Source organism: Sminthopsis crassicaudata, chromosome 2 (assembly GCF_048593235.1).
Source record: "Sminthopsis crassicaudata isolate SCR6 chromosome 2, ASM4859323v1, whole genome shotgun sequence".
NCBI lineage: Eukaryota > Metazoa > Chordata > Mammalia > Dasyuromorphia > Dasyuridae > Sminthopsis > Sminthopsis crassicaudata.
The window spans coordinates 626,010,402-626,029,702 of record NC_133618.1 but is presented as its reverse complement, the minus strand read 5'-3'; the positions used below and the strand labels follow the sequence as shown (position 1 = coordinate 626,029,702).

The 19,301-nt window shown below is 33.7% G+C and overlaps 1 protein-coding gene across 2 annotated transcripts in view; it reads left to right on the top strand.

The window, feature by feature from the left end:
- Positions 1 to 8,271, top strand: part of LOC141558732 (beta-microseminoprotein J1-like) — a 28,119-nt gene extending 19,848 nt beyond the window's left edge. For both annotated transcript variants that reach the window (XM_074296372.1, XM_074296373.1), the window contains 3 exons: positions 1,882 to 1,987; positions 6,675 to 6,780; positions 7,851 to 8,271. In XM_074296372.1, the coding sequence (XP_074152473.1) occupies positions 1,888 to 1,987; positions 6,675 to 6,780; positions 7,851 to 7,980 (336 nt within the window). In that variant the 5' untranslated portion in view covers positions 1,882 to 1,887 and the 3' untranslated portion in view covers positions 7,981 to 8,271. The remainder of the gene's footprint in view (positions 1 to 1,881; positions 1,988 to 6,674; positions 6,781 to 7,850) is intronic.
- The last annotated feature ends 11,030 nt before the right edge of the window (positions 8,272 to 19,301 follow it).

Genomic DNA, 19,301 nt, shown 5'->3' with positions numbered 1-19,301 from the left:
TAAATGGCAGGCAGTCTTATACATGTTAGATATGTTATAGTATATTCTAGATACAATATATGTGTGCAGAACTGAATTTCTTGTTGCACAGGAAGAATTTCATTCAGAAGGTAAAAATAACCTGGGAAGAGAAACAAAAATGCAAACAATTTACACTCAGTTCATAGTGTTCCTTCTCTGGGTGTAGCTGATTTTTTCCGTCATTGATCAATTGGAACTGAATTAGATCTTCTCTTTGTTGAAGATATCCACTTCCATCAGAATACATCCTCATATAGTATCGTTTTTGAAGTGTATAATGGTCTCCTTGTTCTGTTCAGTTCCCTCAGCATCAGTTCATGTGAGTCTCTCCAAGCCTCTCTGTATTCATCATGCTGGTCATTTCTTACAAAACAATAATATTCCATTTTAGGATTTAATGAACACAGGTTGCTCAAATCTGTGGTATGGGGGAGGGGAACCATAAAGTCATTCGATATTATTAGTAGTTAGTTCTGCAGAAGAGGCTTCTTGTTTAGATGGGAAGGCCTCTCAGATAATAAAGATTCATTCATATAACATAATTCAACATTCATATAACAAACATTCTCCAATTGAGGGTCATCCATTCATTTTCCAATTTCTAGTCATTACAAAAAGGGCTGCCACAAACATTTTGACACAATACAGAATTAGTAATTTTAACTGTAAATGTGAATGGGATGAACTCTCACATTAAGTGGAGGTGGATAGCAAACTGGATCAAAAGTCAGAACCCTATAATATGTTGTTTACAGGAAACACATTAAGCAGGGAAATACATATAAAGTAAAGGTAAAAGGCTGGAGCAGAATGTATTATGCTTCAGGTGAAGTCAAAAAAGCAGGGGTAGCCATCCTTATCTCAGATCAAGCAAAAGCAAAGTTGATCTAATTAAAAGAGATAAGGAAGGAAACTATATCCTGCTAAAGTATAGCATAGACAATGAAGCAATCTCAATACTAAACATATATGCACAAAGTGGTATGGCATCTAACTTCTTAAAGGGGAAGTTAAGAGAGTTGCAAGAAGAAATAGACAGCAAAACTATAATAGTGGGAGATCTCAACCTTGCACTCTCAGAATTAGATAAATCAAATCACAAAACAAATAAGAAAGAAATTACAAAGGTAAATAGAATATAAGAAAAATTAGGTATGATAGATCTTTGGAGAAACCTGAATGGTGATAGAAAGGAGTATACTTTCTTCTCAGCACCTCATGGAACCTATACAAAAAAATGACCATAAAATAGGACATAAAGACCTCAAAATTAAATGCAAGAAGGCAGAAATAGTAAATGCTTTGTTTTCAGATCATGATGCAATAAAAACTACATTCAACAAAAAAAGTAAAAAAAAAAAAAAAAGAAGAATGTGTAACTATGGACACAGAAGGCAAAATATACAGAAATTAAATAGGTATTTGGACTCAATATGACAAAGGCTTGAAATATGTATCAGCTATTAATTTGGGGACTCTGAACAAGACGGAGTTTTATAAAGGCCTCAGTTTTCTTGTCTGTAAAATGAGAGTACTAGACTTAATGAACTCTAAGTAGGCTGTCATTGTTCCCATTTTATAGATGAGGCAACTGAGGCAGACAGACTAAATTATTTATCATAGGTCGCACAATTGTGTCTGAGGCCAAATTGAACTCAAGTCTTCTTGACTCCATGTCCAGTGCCCTTTTTGGACTTTGGACAAAGGAAGGATCATTTGCTAGGATGAGGAACTATATATTGGGCAGTGACTATGGAAGAAAATGGGAAATCAGTAATAAAACTTGGAAAAAAAACTGTAGCTATTTCCCTTGCCTACCCATCTTTAATTTTTTAATCTCTTCTTTTTTTTTTTAAATAGAATACCATGTTAGGTGTTCTCCTTGCCTTGGCTAACTTTTTGATATACTGTGATGCTCAATGCATAAATACTCCCCTGGAGATTATGCCAGATGCTGAATTACAAGGTAAATCTTTGTTTATAATTGTTTCCTCTCTCTAGGGACAGAAGGATTTGTTAAGCAAGAAATGTGTCTGGGGCAACCTTGTGTGGTCTATCTGTGTCCATTAGAGCCAATACCTATGGGATGAGAGTAGTGAACAAAAGGTGGGGAAAAGGATTTAATCTACAGATGTGCTTAAACTTTCAGCTACAAAGTCAAAATTCATCATGGAAAGAAAGTTAACATGAGAAAAAAAGAAACCCCAAAAAGGAAAAGTTCCTGCCTTCTTGGAGTTTATATTCTACTCTTGATCTGCTAACACATATTGAATGTTTCCAATTATTATAATGAGACCTTAGAGAAAAATAAGGAATATTCATGACTGAATTTATTGTGAAACATGAAAGGAGGTTGCCAAGGGAAATTGCATAACCTCCTTCAGAAGTCTTTAAATGTGGTACAGAGAGACAGAGCCAAGATGGTTGAGAGGTTAGGAAGCTGCCTGAGTTCTGCCCAGATTCCTTCAGAAACAATGTTAATCAACCTTTTAAATGTATTCTGGAGTAACAGAATCCAGAAAAGATTAAGGAAACAATTTTCCATCTTAAGCTAACTTAGAAGGACTTCAGAAAAGTTCTATCTCACTTAGGGAAAAGGGAGTGCAGCATTGTACAGATAATAGTGCTGAGAAGCCAGCAGGAGGTTCTTAGCCACAGAAAAGATCAATAACCAATATTCCCCTTCCCTGGCTGAACAGGCTGTGGCACAGTAGGCCAGCTATGAGGTCCCCAGTGCAGCAGACAGATTGTGAACTCCAGAACCCTGGCATAACAGGCAGGGCTAGACTACACTAGCCACACACTAATATGCCTGACAAGCCACCAGCACCTCAGTCTTCAGCAGGAAAAGTCAATGCTCAAACCCTTATCCCCCACCAAAAGTAGCTTGTGAGAGTGCCTCCTGTGCCTTAGGATCAGAAATCAACTTTTTAAAATGCGTTCTGCTCATAAAGAGCTACTTTGGCAATAGGGAAGATCAAAACACAAATCCAGAAGAAAATAGCAATGGCAAAATGCCTACATATGAAGCCTTAAAGGGGATTATGAATTGGACTCAAATCCCAAATGTTCTTTTGGTAGACCTCAAAAATGATTTTAAAAATCAACAAGAGAGGCAGAAGAAAAATGGGACTGGGGAAGAATGTTATACAGGATAATTGCAAAAAAAAAGAGTTAGCAACATAGAAAAGAAAAAAATTGATTGAAGAAAACAGTTCTTTAAAAAACAGAACTGATCAAAGGGAAAAAACTCCACTGAAGTAAACAGCTCCATTAAAATAAAATTGGCCACATGGAAATGGAGGTTCAAAAGCAAGTTGAAGAAAATAGTTCCTTAAAAATCCAAGTGGAAGCTAATAAGTGTGAGACATCAAGAATCTGTCCAACAAAATTTAAAGAAAGAAAAAATAGAAGAAAACGTAAAATATCTCTCTGGAAAAAAAAAAACTGGCCTGGAAAGTATGTCTTTGAAATAGAAGTTAAGAATGATTTCACTACCTGAAAGCCATGATGGGAAAAAAATGGCCCTGATATTGTAGAACTCAAAGGTAAAATAGTCACTGAAAGAATATACTAATAACATCCTAAAGGAGATCCCAAAAGGAAAACACCAAAGAATATTGTAGCCAAATTCCAGAATTGTCACTTTAAAGAGAAAATTCTTGCAGGCAGTCAAAAAGAAACAATTCAAATACAAAAGAGTCACAGTCAGGATTACATGGGATTTAGCAGCTTCTACATTAAAGGATCAGAGGGCATGAACTATAACATTCTGGAAGACAAGGGTCTTGGATTACTACCAAGAATCACTACTCAGCAAAAATTGAGTATTATTATTTTTCAGGGGAAAAGATCAAAATTCAGAGAAATAGGGGACTTTCAGATCTTACTGATGAAAGGAACAAAGCTGAACCGAAAATAAAATAAAGTTTAAATATAAAACTCAAGGGAGGATAAAAAGATAAACAAAAAAAGGGGGAAAATTGTTATTCAATAACATCCCTAAATGGAAAGATAATACTTGTAACTCTTGAGAACTATATGGTGTGAGTATAAGTTGACTTTGATCTGATGATATAAAAAATTAAAGAGTTAAAAAGGATTATACTTGCGGAAGAGGAAAGGGGGAGGGAGAATAGGGTAAATTAAATCATGAAGAGATGAAAAAGACCTATTACAGTAGGGAGAAAGAGATGAATGGGTAAAAATTGTTTGAATCTTACATTCATTAAATTTGGGTAAAATATATACCCAGTTGAGAATAGAAATTTATCTTATCTAATAGGGAAGAAGAAGGGAAAAGGTGAAGGAAAAGGGAAAAGGGAATTGATAGAAGGGAAGGCAAATTGAGGGAAGTGAGAGATGAAAGGAAAACACTAGTGAAAGGAACAGGGTGAAAGGAGAGAGAGAAAATGCTGAGGGGAATAGGATGGAGGGAAATACACAGTAATCATAAGTGTAAATGTGAATGGAATGAACTTTCTCATAAAATGAAAGTGGATAGAAGAGTGAATTAAAAATCAAAATCTTACAATATGTTGTTTACAAGAAACCGATTTGAAGCAGAGATATACACAGAATCGAGCAAAAAGTCTGGAACAGAATATATATGTATATATTTATACATACATATATATATATATATATATATATATATATATATATATATATATATATATATATATATATATATGCTTCAGATGAAGTAAAATAAAACAGAGATAGAAATCCTAATCTCAGACAAAGCAAAAGCACAATTAAAAAAAGATCTAACTAGAACTGAAAAACTACATCTTGCTAAAGAGTAGCACAATGAAGCAATATCAGTGCTAAACATATAAGCACCAAGTGGCATAGCATCCAAATGTTTAGAGAAGTTAAATGATACACAGAAAGAAATAGACAGCAAAACTATATGAGCAGGGAATCTTAATCTCCCTCTCTCAGATCTACATGAATCTTACCACAAAATAAACGAAAAAGAAGTTAAAGTAGTAAACAGAATTTTAGAAAAGTTATATATGATAGGCCTTTGGAGAAAATTGAATGAGAATAGGTGGAAATATACCTTTTCCTCTGCAATACAAGGCCCCTGTACAAAAACTGAGTATAGAGTAGAGGACAAGAATTTCATAGTCACATGCAAAAAGATAGAAATGTTAAATAGATTCTTTTCGGGTCATAATGAAATGAAAATTACATACAATAAAGTGCCATGGTAATAGATTAAAAATTAATTCAAGACTAAATAATATAATAAAAAAATGAGTGGTTCCAACAATAAATCAGAAAAAAATCAATAATTTCATCAAAGAGAATGACAATCACAAGAAAAAATACAAAAACTTGTGGAATATAGCCAAGCAATTTTGAAGGGAAATTTTGTATCTCTAATTGCTTAACTAAATGAAATAGAGAAAGAGGAAATCTATAAATTGGACATGCAACTAAACAATTTAGAGAAAAAAAAGCAAAGTAAAAATCTCCAATTAAATGTTAAATTAGAAATTTGGAAAATTAAAGGAGATATTAATAAAAATTAAGCATAAGAAAACTATTGAACTAATAAATAAAATTAAGAGAAGGAGATTATTTTTAAAAATCCAACAAAACTAGATAAACCTTTGGTTAATTTGATTAGAAAAAAGAAAGAAAAAAACAAATTACCAGTATCAAAATTAAAAGCAGTGAATTCAACACCAAGAGATAAGAAATTAAAATGATAATTCAGAATCATTTTGCCCAACTATATGCCAAAATATCTGAAAGTCTAAGTAAAATGGATAAATATTGATGAAAATAATAGAAAAGGAGAGAGAAAAACTTTTTAATAAAAAAGAAATTGAATAAGCCATTAATGAACTACCCCCCAAAAAAAATCTCCCAAGCCAGATGGATTTACAAGCAAATTCTACCAAACATTTAAAGAACAAATACTTCCAATACTATATAAACTAGTTTATAAAACAGGCAAAGGGGTCCTGCCAAATTCCTTTTATGATACAAAAGAATGTCATGGAATACAATTGTTCTCTAAGCAATGATGGGCTTGCAGATTTCAGAAAAACCTATAAAGACTTACAGGAAAATGATGCTGAGTGAAGTTAGCAGAGAATAGAGAATATGGTACACAGTCCCAGAAATACTGTGGAACAGTCAACTATTATAGGACTTAGCTCTTTTCAACAATGCAGTGATACTAGACAACTGGAGAAGGCTTGTGATGGAAGATGCCATCCACAAGCAAAAAAGTAAAAGACCCTGAAAGTAGATTGAAGTGTGCTGTTTTCACTTTTTCAATTTCTTTTCTCTTTTTTGTGGTTTTTTTTTTTCCCTTTTGTTATGATACTTCTTTCACAATATGACTAATATGCAACTATTTAACAAGCTTGATATCTTTGGAAAGGGAGAGAAGAAGGGCAGAGAGAGAAATTTAAAATTCAAAATTTTAAAAAAATGAATGTTGAAATCTCTCTTTACATATATTTAGAAAAAATATTAAGTACAAAAATGGGGGAAATTAAAGGAAATAGGGGGAAAGAGGCCCAAATATTCCACTATTAGTATGATTTAGTGGCATTAAAGACTTGGTAAAAAAAAATTCTAAAAGCATCAATTGCAATTGAACAGAATTGCCTTATGTTCTGTTTTAGGTTGCAGGGATGCAAATGGCATAATCCATGAGTTTGGCTCTCAATGGTTTTCTGATTGTGATAATTGTATATGTGATAAAAAATTTGGACAATCATGCTGCAACAAGTAAGTTCAAGGCTGGCCTTGATGTCAATAGATGTAAAATGACAGAATCTCTTATCTGGAAGGGACCTCAGGGACTATGGGGTAGAACCAGGGTGGGAATCAGAAACCCCTACTCAATAAGTGGCCATTGGACATGTGTTTGAAGGTCTTCAGTGAGGACAGCTTTTTTCCCCTTCTGGAGAGTTCTCATGGTTAAGAAGCTTTCCTCCCACTGCATTTAAAAACAGTCCCTTTTGAGCCTCCAGTTCCACTTCTGAGCTCTGTTGCCAAAGAACAAGCAAGCTGAGCAAGTCCATCTCTTCTTCAGGTTATGATTCTTCTATCTTTTATGACACTGTTTCATTCTCTCCATTTTTGTTAACTAATGAATGTCCCCCAGATGATCAATTTTCTTCCTAAAAGAAACTGAACATGATATCCTGGAAGTGATCCAATCACAAAAGAATAGAGCAAGACTTTAATCTCTCTACTGGAGACACTGCATGGAGCTTGGTGTTGCAAAGACCTGAGTTTAAAACTTTCCTCAGACACATACATGTTGTTTGTGTGGCCTTGGGCAAGTCATTTGAATTTTATGAGCCTAATCCATTAAAAAGGAGAATGTTTTGACCTTGATGACTTTCTAAAATTCTTTCTAGTTTGAAATCTAGGATCTTTGATTCTTTCCTATTGAAATCTCAACTATTAATTTATTTACCTCTATGACTCTGAATAAGTCACTTGACTAGACTCAGCCACATTTATTCATTTCTAAAAAAAAAATAGATGGGTTTGGACATGGTGATTTTTAAGATTCCCTTCAATTTGAAATGTAGGATAGACAATTCTTTTCTGTGTGACCCTGGCCTTTAGTGCAAGCTAACTAGAATTAAAACTAAGAACCTAGAGCCCAATATGTTCTCCATCTGTGCCAGTGGGTAGATTGAAATGTTCATAGGTTGGTTAGGAAGGAGAGGTGATTCATGATCAGAGGCTGTTTGGAATAAAGGTAAGAGTCTTAATAACTTATTCATTGCTTCCTTACTTTGCCTATTTTTGTCTAATTTTTGCCAATTTTTTTCCACCAACAGGGTGATGATACCTTTGGCCTATGACAAAGTCAAGTGCAAGAAAGTATTTAACAAGGAAGCCTGTAGTTACGATGTCATAGAAAAAAATAATCCCTCTAAAGCCTGTAAAGTCTCAGCGTTTATGGGTTAAGAATACTTTCTCCTCACAAGGTTGTTCCCAAAGTCATTGTACCCCAATGGAACTTGTCTATGGTTGAGGCAATGGTTCTTTCTTAGAATTCAGAGAAACAGGGAACTGGGAAGCATTTGGGTATTTCATTCTATTCAAAGCAGTGTCAAATCAAAAGTACACTGATTCAAAGCACAAAGTGGCACTTCTCTGGCATCTGAGATCTTCTAGGCATCTACATTGTCGCCATACCTCCTGTAACCTATTGTCTGATGATTACCCAAAGAAAATATATTAAACAATAGCATGAAATGCATCTGTTCTTTTCCTTTTATAGAATTAATATCCAAAGTCAATATAGCAGGGGTCTTTCTTTGGCGAAATTCTTGAAGCATACATTTTGGGACTCAAATCCTATTTGATTTTTTGCCTTCTATTTCCCTCCCAAATCTATGGTTGAGAATCCTAGGACTATAAGCCTAGAAGAATGAAGATTACAAATAACCCAAGAAATAATAGACAGCTACTTAATAGGTACAAAGTAACATATTTACCCAGGATAATAACATTCAGTTGAGTAATATCACAAAATGCATCAAGCAAATGTAGTAGAGAAAAGGACATTGTTCAGTCATAGAGGGAGAACAACAGATAACAGAGTGACAATTTAAACATTTCAGTTGTATTCTTGAAATAAAGACTGAATGAGAGGATATTGTCCTTTCCTCTCTAAGCCTAGGAACAGTCTTGCAGGAGGGAAAATTTCTAAGACTCCTACCAAGAGAAGACAATTTTATATAAAAAGTGATGTATTTAGACTCAGAGAACATGAACTCAAATCCTCTTTCAGTAATCAATCAAGAAACATCATTTCTTAAGTACTTACTATCAATACTGTTACCATGGGCCAGGTACTATCCTAAGCTCTGATGATAAAAAATAGAGGCAAAATACCTGTAGCATTTCCTTTGCAATTCATTCTCCAAACTCATTTGCCACTGACAGGTTTGCTTCCTAAAGGAAAGAACACTATTTCTTCCCCCAGCTTTCTAGAGTTGTCTAAGTGCTTGTAGTTGCTACTGTTGTTCATGAGCCTCTATCGAATGTGTCCTTCCATTTAATAGTAGTATCATGTTTTAGAAGGGGCATTTACTGAGAAGATGTAGTAACAACAACAATTAGAAAAACATTCTACCAATGAGAAGTAATATATTTACCTATCATTTCAATAAGATATGTGATGAAGCAAAGACAAATTGAATGAATGAAAATAGAAGAGGAAAGAAAGCTATCACTTTTTGCAAATAGGATGATAGGATGGTATACTTGGAGAATCCCAGAGAATCACCTAAAAAAAAAAGGTAGTTGAAATAATTAACAACATAAGCAAAGTTATAAGATACAAATAAACACACACACAAATACATTACCAAAAATCTCTAGCAGCAAGAAATAGAAAGTTTGTTTAAAATAATTTAAGATAATATCAAATACTTAGAATTATACCATCCAAGGCACACCCAGGAACTATATGAATACAATTACAAAACACTTTTCAAGCAAAATAAATCAGATCTAAACAATTGGGGAAATATCAGTTGTCTGTGATTAAGCAAAGCCAGTATAATGAAAATGACAAATTTATCTAAATTAATCTAATTATTTAGTATCATATCATTCAAACTACCAAAAATATTGTATAGTGTTAGAAAAAGTAATAACAAAATTCCCATTATCACGGGAATTTTAATAGGAAAAAAGTGACCCTAGTGACATGCCAATTAAACACCCACGAAATTATCTTACAGATCTAGAAAAAATAATAACAAAGTTCAACTGGAAGAACAAAAATATCAAGGGAATTAATGAAAAAAAAATGTCAATAAAGGTGGCTTAGCTGTTTCTGACCTGAAACTATGTTATAAAGCATTGGTCATTAAAACCATTTGGTACTGGCCAAGAAAAAGTTCTTGGTTCATCAGACACATTAGTCAATGACTATAATAATCTAGTGTTTGAAAAAAAACAAAGACCCGAGCTTTGGGGATAAGAACTCACTATCTGACAAACACTGCTGGAAAATTGGAAACTACTATGGAAGAAAGTAGACATTGACCCACAATTAACACCATATACCAAGATAAGGTCAAAATGGCTTCATGATTTAGATATAAAGAATGATATTATAAGCAAATTAGAAGAACAGGGAAAAGGGGACCTAGCTATGCTAGATCTCAACTTGTATTACAAAGCAGTAATCATTAAAAATAATATGGCACTGGCTAAGAAATAGAGAGGTAGATCAGTAGAATAGATTAGATACACAATACACAATATTTGATAAATGCAATGATCCAAAGTTTGGGGACAAGACCTCACTATTTTAGAAAAACTGTTTGGAAAACTGAAAAACAGTAGGGCAGAAACTAGATATAGGCCTATATCACACTATTTATGAAGGCAATGACAAAATGGGTTTGCACAGAAATAGGAATACCATGAGCAAATTAGGGGAGTATGGAATGGTTCACCTCTCTGATCTATGGATGAAAAAAAAAATAGTTGGATGAAAAAAATACTTCAGATCACTATTAATTAGAGAAATGCAAATTTAAAGACTCTGAGGTACCATCTCACACCTATCAGTTTAGCTAATATGACAGAAAAGGAAAATGTTAAATGTTTGAGGGGAAGTGGAAAAAGTGGGACCCTAATGCACCAACCATTCTGAAGAGCAATTTGAAACTATACCCAAAGGGACAGTTTTATATTCTTTTGATCCAGCAATATCAATACTATCTTTATCCCAAGGAGGTAAAATAAGAAATAAAAGGGCCTATATGCACAAAAAAATTTATAGCAGCTTTATTTTTGGTGACAAAGAATTTATGGAATTTATGGAATGGAAGTTGAGGTGATGCTCATCGATTGGAGAATGGTCAAACAAATTATAGCATATGATTGAAATGAAGTATTATATTAACATCATAGATGATGAACAGGATGCTTTCAGAAGAATCTGGATAGATTTAAATGAACAGATGCAAAGTAAATGAGCAGAACCAGAACACTATACACAGTAACAGCAATATTGTATAACAATCCACTGTAAATGACTTAGCTATTTCCAGCAATACAAAGATCCAAGACAATTTTTGTTAATATTTTATTTTCTCCAATTATATTTAAAACTATTTTAACATTAATTTTTTTTAAGTTTTTAAGTTCCAAATTCTAACTTTCCCCCTGTCCATTCAATATTGAATAGATAATAAATAACATGATAGAGACTACACATGTGCAATCATGTAAAATACATTTCCATATTAATCATTTTGTGGAAGTAAGTAAAGACTTTCAAACCAAGGCCCAATGGCCACTTGTTAAGAAAGGATTTCTGGTTCCCAGATTGAATCTACACTATAGACCCTGACATCCCTTCCAGATCAGAAATTCTGTGCATTTACATCAGCTTTGAACTCACTTGGTACAGCTATATGGTCTAAGTCATTAATGACACGAACAATTCTCCCACTTTTGTATTGAATTTGTGCACTACTTTGTCATTATCTTGCAACCTAAGACAGAACATGGCAGATTTGTTAAATTGCAACTGATGATTCCAGAAAAGATTTTTACCAAGTCCTTAAGTCCACCTTAAAAGATACCACACTAAGCCATTCAAACAATGAAAATCTGGACCACTTTTAAAGATCTCCAAAAATGTTCTACAATTTCTCTTGACAAACTCCTCCAATGTTTTACAATCCCATTAAATCAAGAACAGCCTTTTAATCATTCCCTGAGCCTTCATAGTGCCAACTGGAAACATCCAATATACTATTTTGGAAGATATGTGTTAGCATATCAACAGTAGCACATGAGTTTCATGAAGGCAGGGACATTATTAGGATTTCTTTTCTTTCCATCTTAATTCTCTTGCCATGACTAATCTTGCCTTTGTAGCTGCAATATCTTGCATAAAGTATTTATTTAATAGATGCTTGTGCAATTGAGTGACTAAATAGGTAAGTGCTTGAGGCACTGAGAGGGCTATTGATTTGCCTAGAATCACAAAGCTGATCAAAAGTCAGAAGTAAGATTTTAAACCCAGGTTTTTAAAATTTCAATCCAAGCTCTCTATCCACTAACATATGGTGCCCCTTCTATCATACTAGAAAATAAGTATTAGCTTTTAATTATTTGATAGAAGAACAATGGTGGGGAAAGCATGCTACATGTATTTTTAGATAGATGGCTATTTTCTCCATATCAGGTACATGTTTAGATCAAATCCACTTTTCCTACTTTTGGCCCCACTCTCATTCCATGGTTCTTGGCTCTCATGGACACAGATAGACCAATCAACCTTGCCCCATTCATTTTTGCTGATAAACAAATCTTCCTCTTCCTTGACACAGGAATCAGTTGCAAACAAAGATTTTACATTTCAGATTGTTCACTCTACTGACATTCAGAAGTGTATCACGTAGCACACAATATATCATATCACATAATATCATAAAGATAGCCAAGGCAAGGAAAATACATTGTATAGTATTTTATTCAAAAAAGGAAAAGATAAAAGTTGAGAGTAGGTGGGAAGAGAATAGCTCAAGGTTTTTGGGTTGTGTTTTTTTTTTAATTTTGAAGCTTTTTAGTCCATAGTCAGTGCCCAATATATAGTTGGCAATGGACCTTTCTGTGAGAAATAATTTATTTGGACCCCAACTATATTCAAATCATTATCAATCAACTGATGTGATTCCACAGGAGTAGTGCTTATAAGTTCTGTATATTAGGATACAAAAATGTGAACTGTAGAATCTGATTTCATTTGTTTCTTTACAGAAAGGCTCGGCACCCTTGTTTTTCTTTGTCATGGTGATCAAGCCCAGTATGACAGGAATGGCTCAATTACATAGAAAGTCCTTCATTTTATTTTTGTTTCTCCTCTTTTATTCAAGAGCAAGTGTCCTGTTGTTGTAAGTCAAAATATTTCTTGTTTCACCTAACTCCTGACCCTGCTGACATGTCATTTTTGCCTCTTTTAGCTTATGCATCATATGCCAACCAATGAGATTCAGTACTTTTCCATACTTCTTTTGCATGTTTGGTCATTAAACTCTAAAAATATACAGTCACAGAAGAAAAGAACATTTCCTATCATGAAGAAAATCAGAGGTATATTTCATTGGAAGGGACCATCAAGTATTAATAAAGTACCTTGTGTCAGAATTCTTCCTCAGTTTCTTTTACTGTAGGTTAGACTATCCCCATACTTCTTTTGAAATAACAAAGTCTATGTGGGAGGAGAAAGCAGTGAATCAAGCCAAAAATATTTGAAAAGTACTGTACAACAAGATTATATGATGATCAAACCTGACAAACGTGGCTCTTTTCAACAATGAGATGATTCAAGCCAGTTCTATTAGATTATGATGGAGAGAGCCATCTATACCCAGAGAGAGGACTATGTGAACTGAATGTGGATCACAACATAGTTTTTTTCTTTTTTGGGTTGTTGTTTGCTTGTTTTTTTTTTTCATTTTCCCCTTTTTGACCTGATTTTTCTTGTGCAGCATGATAAATATGGAAGTATTTATAGAAGAATTGTACATGTTTAACACATATTGAATTAGTTGCTGTCTAGGGGAGGGAAGGAAGGAAGGGAGAAAAATTTGAAACACAAGGTTTTGCAAGGGTGAATGTTGAAAACTATCTTTGCATGTATTTTGAAAATAAAAAGCATTTTTAAGTGCTATTGAGATATTAGGTATGTCTCATGGCATCACCTGTGAAAGAATTCAGGATCATATAGTCTCCAATCTAAGCAAAAGCATGTTAATGAGATTTACACACTCACTAGATGGGCCAAGGAATCAGCAGCCTAGCAAAGCAAGACAGGGATTGTTATAGAGTAAATGGTGTTGCTTACATGAGAAGTAAATTTTGTGATTATAGGAGAAGTTTGCTAACATAGAGAGGTCCGAAAGCCTTGGTGGACCTGTGCATGCAATTATCCAGAATGCATACAGAAAAAAAAACCCATTTAAGTGGGCATTATGTATAGGAATCATGTAACTAGCATAGCTTCAGATAACAAAGAAGGGGAACTTCTAGGTGCAATATGGGGGAAAGATTTATTGAAGCTTGTCTTGCAATGTTTTGCCTTGTTGAGGCTGCTTTCTTATTGGCTGATTTCTGTATTATATTTTGTGATAACTGTCATGTGGTAACCTGGTGATGTGGTTATAGAATATACCAGTTTGCTCATTGTTCATGAGACCCATGATTAATGATTTCTGTGGGGCTCCAGGCACAGAAGCCTGGTAACCTGGGGCAATAATCAGAATCCCATCAGTGTTATTATTCATAAGATAGTCAAGCAAAACTAGACAAGGCAGTTAAACAATTAGGATCTTAGAATCCTAGATCTACAGCTGAAAAGTTAGACTGACATTTCAATAAGTGTAGCATCCTGATTTTACAGATGAGGAAATAGGCCTAGAGACCACACCTGACCTTACTCTGGCTTGCTCAAGATCACAGAGTTAATGGCTGAGGCTTTGTTTCAAACCCTTATGAACCTGATTCCAATCATCCATTGTAGCATCCATAAGCATTCATTTTTCTGACAAGAGAAGAAAACTATATTTTGCTCTCTCATCTCAGGAATCAAAATTAGTCATTATAGCTCCTCTGAATTCAGAAGATTTTTAGGGTTTTTATTCTTTCCATATGTATCACTATATTCATTCTGTACATTGTTCCCCTGATCCTGTTTATTTCACTCTGCATCAGTTCATACAGATTTCTCTAATCTCTTTTAAATCATTTCTTAAAGAATAATAATGTACTCTTCTTTGCCATAATTTGTTGTCAGCCCCAAAGCTATGAATTCTTGTTAAAAACTTAAAAAATTAAATTAAAGGAAGGATTAAAGGAAGGTTAAAAAAAAGAAGGAGAATTCCTCGTTTGATTTTTTAAAAAAAGTTTTATACTTCAACTATAAATGACTTAACTATTCTGATCAATACAGTGATCCAGGACATTTTCCAAGGTCTTATGATGAAAAATGATATTCACCTACAGAGAAAGACCTGATATACTTTTTGAGAGTAGATTTATAGAGGGAACACTTTCTTTGTTTTCTTGCAATGATCTTTTGACTACCCAAACTTTTATCTCTTATGTACCTTTTGAATAAAGTATACCCTTTCAAAGTTATTTTCCAGTTGTGTTCTCATCCCACTAAGTTTAATCAAAACAACAAATATTTATGTATGAAGTACCTACTATATGCCAAGTACTAGGAATATTAAAAAAAGATAAAAAATAAATAAATAAAATGTTACCTTTCTATGCTAAAAAAGTTATCAAATTGTGCATACGTTTTGATCCAGCAGTATTATTATTATTGGGATTATATCCCAAAGCAATCATAAAGAAGGGAAAGGGACCCATATGTGCAAAAATATCTATGGCAGCCATTTCTGTAGTGGCAAGGAACTGGAAACTTAGTGGATTCCCATCAGTTGAGGAATGGCTGAATAAACTGTGGTATATGAAAGTTGTGGAATATTATTGTTCTGTAAGAAATGACAACAAGTTGATTTCAGAAAGGCCTGGGGAGATTGACATGAACTAATGCTTGAGTGAAATGAGCAGTATCAGGAGATCATTATATACTTCAATAACAATACTGTATGATGATCAATTCTGATGGATGTTGCTCTCTTCAACAATGAGATGAACCAAATCAGTTCCAATAGAGAAGTAATGAATTGAACCAGCTACATCCAGCAAAAGAACTCTGGGAGATGAGTGTGAACCACTACATAGAATTCCCAATCCTTCTATGTTTGTCCACCTGCATTTTTTATTTCCTTCACAGGCTAATTGTACATTATTTCAAAGTCCGATTCTTTTTGTACAGCAAAATAACTTATGGACATATATGCATATATTGTATTTAACACATACTTTAACATATTTAACATGTATTGGTCAACCTGCCATCTGAGGGAGAGGATGAGGAAGGAGAGGAAAAATTGGAACAAAAGGTTTTGGAATTGTCAATGCTGAAAAATTACCCATGCATATATCATCATATAAAAAAGCTATAATAAAAAAAAACAAACCAAACAACAAAATGTTACCTGTTCTCCAGGAGCTCACAGTCTAATGAGGAGGACTGTTGGATTATTGTTCAAATAGCTATGTACAAATAAGATATATAGGAGATAAATTGGGGATAATCAAGAAAAGAAGCTTTGCGTTGTGGAGGAACTATTTAGTCAAATGTGAATCACAGCTTACTAGACCTGGTGATTACACATACTTTGTTCATTTATTTTTAGCTGAGGCCATGTGTTTTATTACTGGTTCTTTTTTGTTTTTGTTTTAAGTGAATTTCTGTGTATTTCTGATTCTTTTTATATTATATCTATTCTTTATGAATTCTAGTTTGGTGGGAATTATTTGAACCAAACTGATTTTGTCTTGTAAAATTGACTCTTGAGACTTCATTTTCATTTTCCTGTAAATTCCACCTATTTGCCAATCAGGAATTGAGTGACATGCTGTCTCACATGCTGGAACGTACACATGTTAATTCTACCCCTTCCCAATCCTGAAAACTCCACAGGTGCCTCTTCCAACTCATAAAGTCTCTAATCTTTCTTCCAAATAGAAAGGAGATTACCTAATCCTGTATCCTGGTTGACATCTGTTAATTGTTTACTTTGATGCTACAAATTTGTCTTCCCCTGTATTAGGGATCTAGTGCCAACCTGAGGAGGCCTGTTCCCAATTTGTTCTGCAATTGGCATTCATTGCTTAATAAATTGACATGCTTGGAAGCCTGAATCTTTGTTTCTTTAGCTATGTCAGATTTCACCCATCACATTTTTCCTTGGCAAACTCAAGGAGGATAAGGACTCTGAAAGGAAGCCTTTAAAAATAATAATAACAATAGCTTTTTATTTTCAAATATACATGCAAATAGAGTTTTCAACATTCACCCTTGTGAAACCTTGTGTTTCAGATTTTTTTACCTAAAGCTCAAATTCTTCTTAATTTAAATTTCTATCTGAGCTAAGGTGGGCCCCCATGCTATTGAGGCTAGAACATCCCTCTAAAGGAAGTCCTTTTAGGGCAATTGGTCAGGGTAAACTACTTCAATCTACAAACAATCACCTTAGGAAAATAGCCAGGTACTTTTAGGGAAGTTGCTCTGGGGATATAGAATCTGGAGTTAGTGTCCTAATGAGATCATCCTAAATTGTTTTTTTGTTTTGTTTTGTTTTGTTTTGTTTATTCTGGGATCAAGGGCAGAGCACACTATTTAAAACTAACATTAAAAGAATTCAGATTGTTCTAATATTTATAAACATCTAAATGGTTCCAAAATTTGCCCTAAAGAATAGATTTGAAATTATAACAAATTAAGATTATAATTTGAGATTAGGCATTAGGGAGGCTAGCAAATATGTATTTGCCTTATTGTTTCATCTCTGTTTTTCTTTATAACATGCTCAATAACAAAAACTTTTCCTTGGGTCATGTTTAATGTTGTTTTTTATATGCTGCAACCTTTAAAAATTTCTAAAAGAACATGCAACCAGCCATTAGGACTATTACAAATAGCTGCAGCCAAAGAATTTTCAAAGTTTAGTTAGACTAATGAAGTTTCAGAGTTTCACATTTGAAGCTGTTCACCCATTTTTCGTTAATTTGATACTAAAGCCTCTATCCCAGTCAGCAGGACTAATTCCCACTTTAGCCTTTTAGCAGAAGTTTAAATTAAAAAAAAAAAACTTATAAGATAGTTTCTCCCTTTGTTTGATCCATAGCCAGATTTGGATTGTAGAAACTAAAGTTATGTAATCAAAAAAAGAATAGATTTGTGGCATTACAAATAAATTAGAGATTGAATTTGTAACTTAAAATACTGTCTTTATTTTAAGTTTCTCTATCAGGGAAACTACTAAAAACTTTTTAATACATTTTGAAAGTAGATTAGCCTTAAGCACCTCTTTCGTCTTTATGGAGCAAAGAATGTGAAGTTGGAAAATAGATCTGAGTTGGAGGAGTCCATTTAATAAGTCGATTAGATGCAAATAGTAAATAAGGATCATACTACTTTTTCTTTGTCCTATCTGATAAGGCACTTAACAAAAGCTTAATAAATGCTGAGATGTCTTTGTAAATTTGGAAATCAACTCTATTGACTTTGTTTTAAGAGAAAATAAGAATGAAACTTTGAAAGTGAAACTCTGTCCCTAGAAATTGAGAGCTATTGATTTTGTGGAATAAAAGAAATCATTTCCACTGATTAAAGAAAACAAGAAGAAATGAGTCTGCTGTAAGCAATTTAATTTTAATTTGATACTCTTGACAATGAAAAGAGAAAAACATGTTTAGATCAGGAAGCAACTTAAAAATAAATGAAATTTAATTAAGGCATGGAAAGGGAGATTTATAATGAAGAGGATTCTTTGAGGAGGAACTACCAAACCCAACTACCAGACATAAAGGACCATCTACTCAACTTCCAATGTTGTCTGGACTCATACCCTTTTATGAAGAATAGGTATAGACATTCACAATTGTGAGGGATAGAAAATCCTATCCAAAAATGACTACTCAGACACCTCTCTAAGTAAAAAGCAGAAAAGTTGTTTATTTCATAAATTCTCATAAGAATGAGCAATTTCACCATGAGGAGGAAAAGAGAAAGCTCACGGTAGAAGGGCTAAAGAACTAGGAGAAGATATACAGTTTTCATAGGTTTTAATTACAAAGCATTACATTATGGATTGGGGAGCATTAAGGGATAGGTGCCCCACCCCTTAATTGGATGTTATTATTCGTGCCAAAAACAGCAGATTCTCCAGTTCAGGGAGGAACCATACATCAAGCAACTAGTTGTCTAAACATTGGTAACTTGAACAGAGATAAATGTCATCAACTTGTGTTAAATACATATATCTAAAATCTAAGTGAATCCTGGCTAATACTCAACATACTTATTCAGGTCACAGAGATCTAGAGAAGATAGAATACAGAAAGGGAATTTAACATTCTTGTAAGTTCTTCACCATATCTTACTCCACACTTTCTCCACACAAAATGAAGGGTAATAGAAAAATAAGGGGCCCCGAATAATTATCTTTGGGGAAGCCTGAAGCAGAATTCTCAAAACTTTTTATAAGAGAATTAATTGGTTATGTAAATTATACAGAAGTCACCAAAAAATATTGGAAAGATACCATTGTAAACTCTAAGAAACATCAAAAAGTATCTACTGCAATTAATTGGGATTGTTTTGTAAGGAA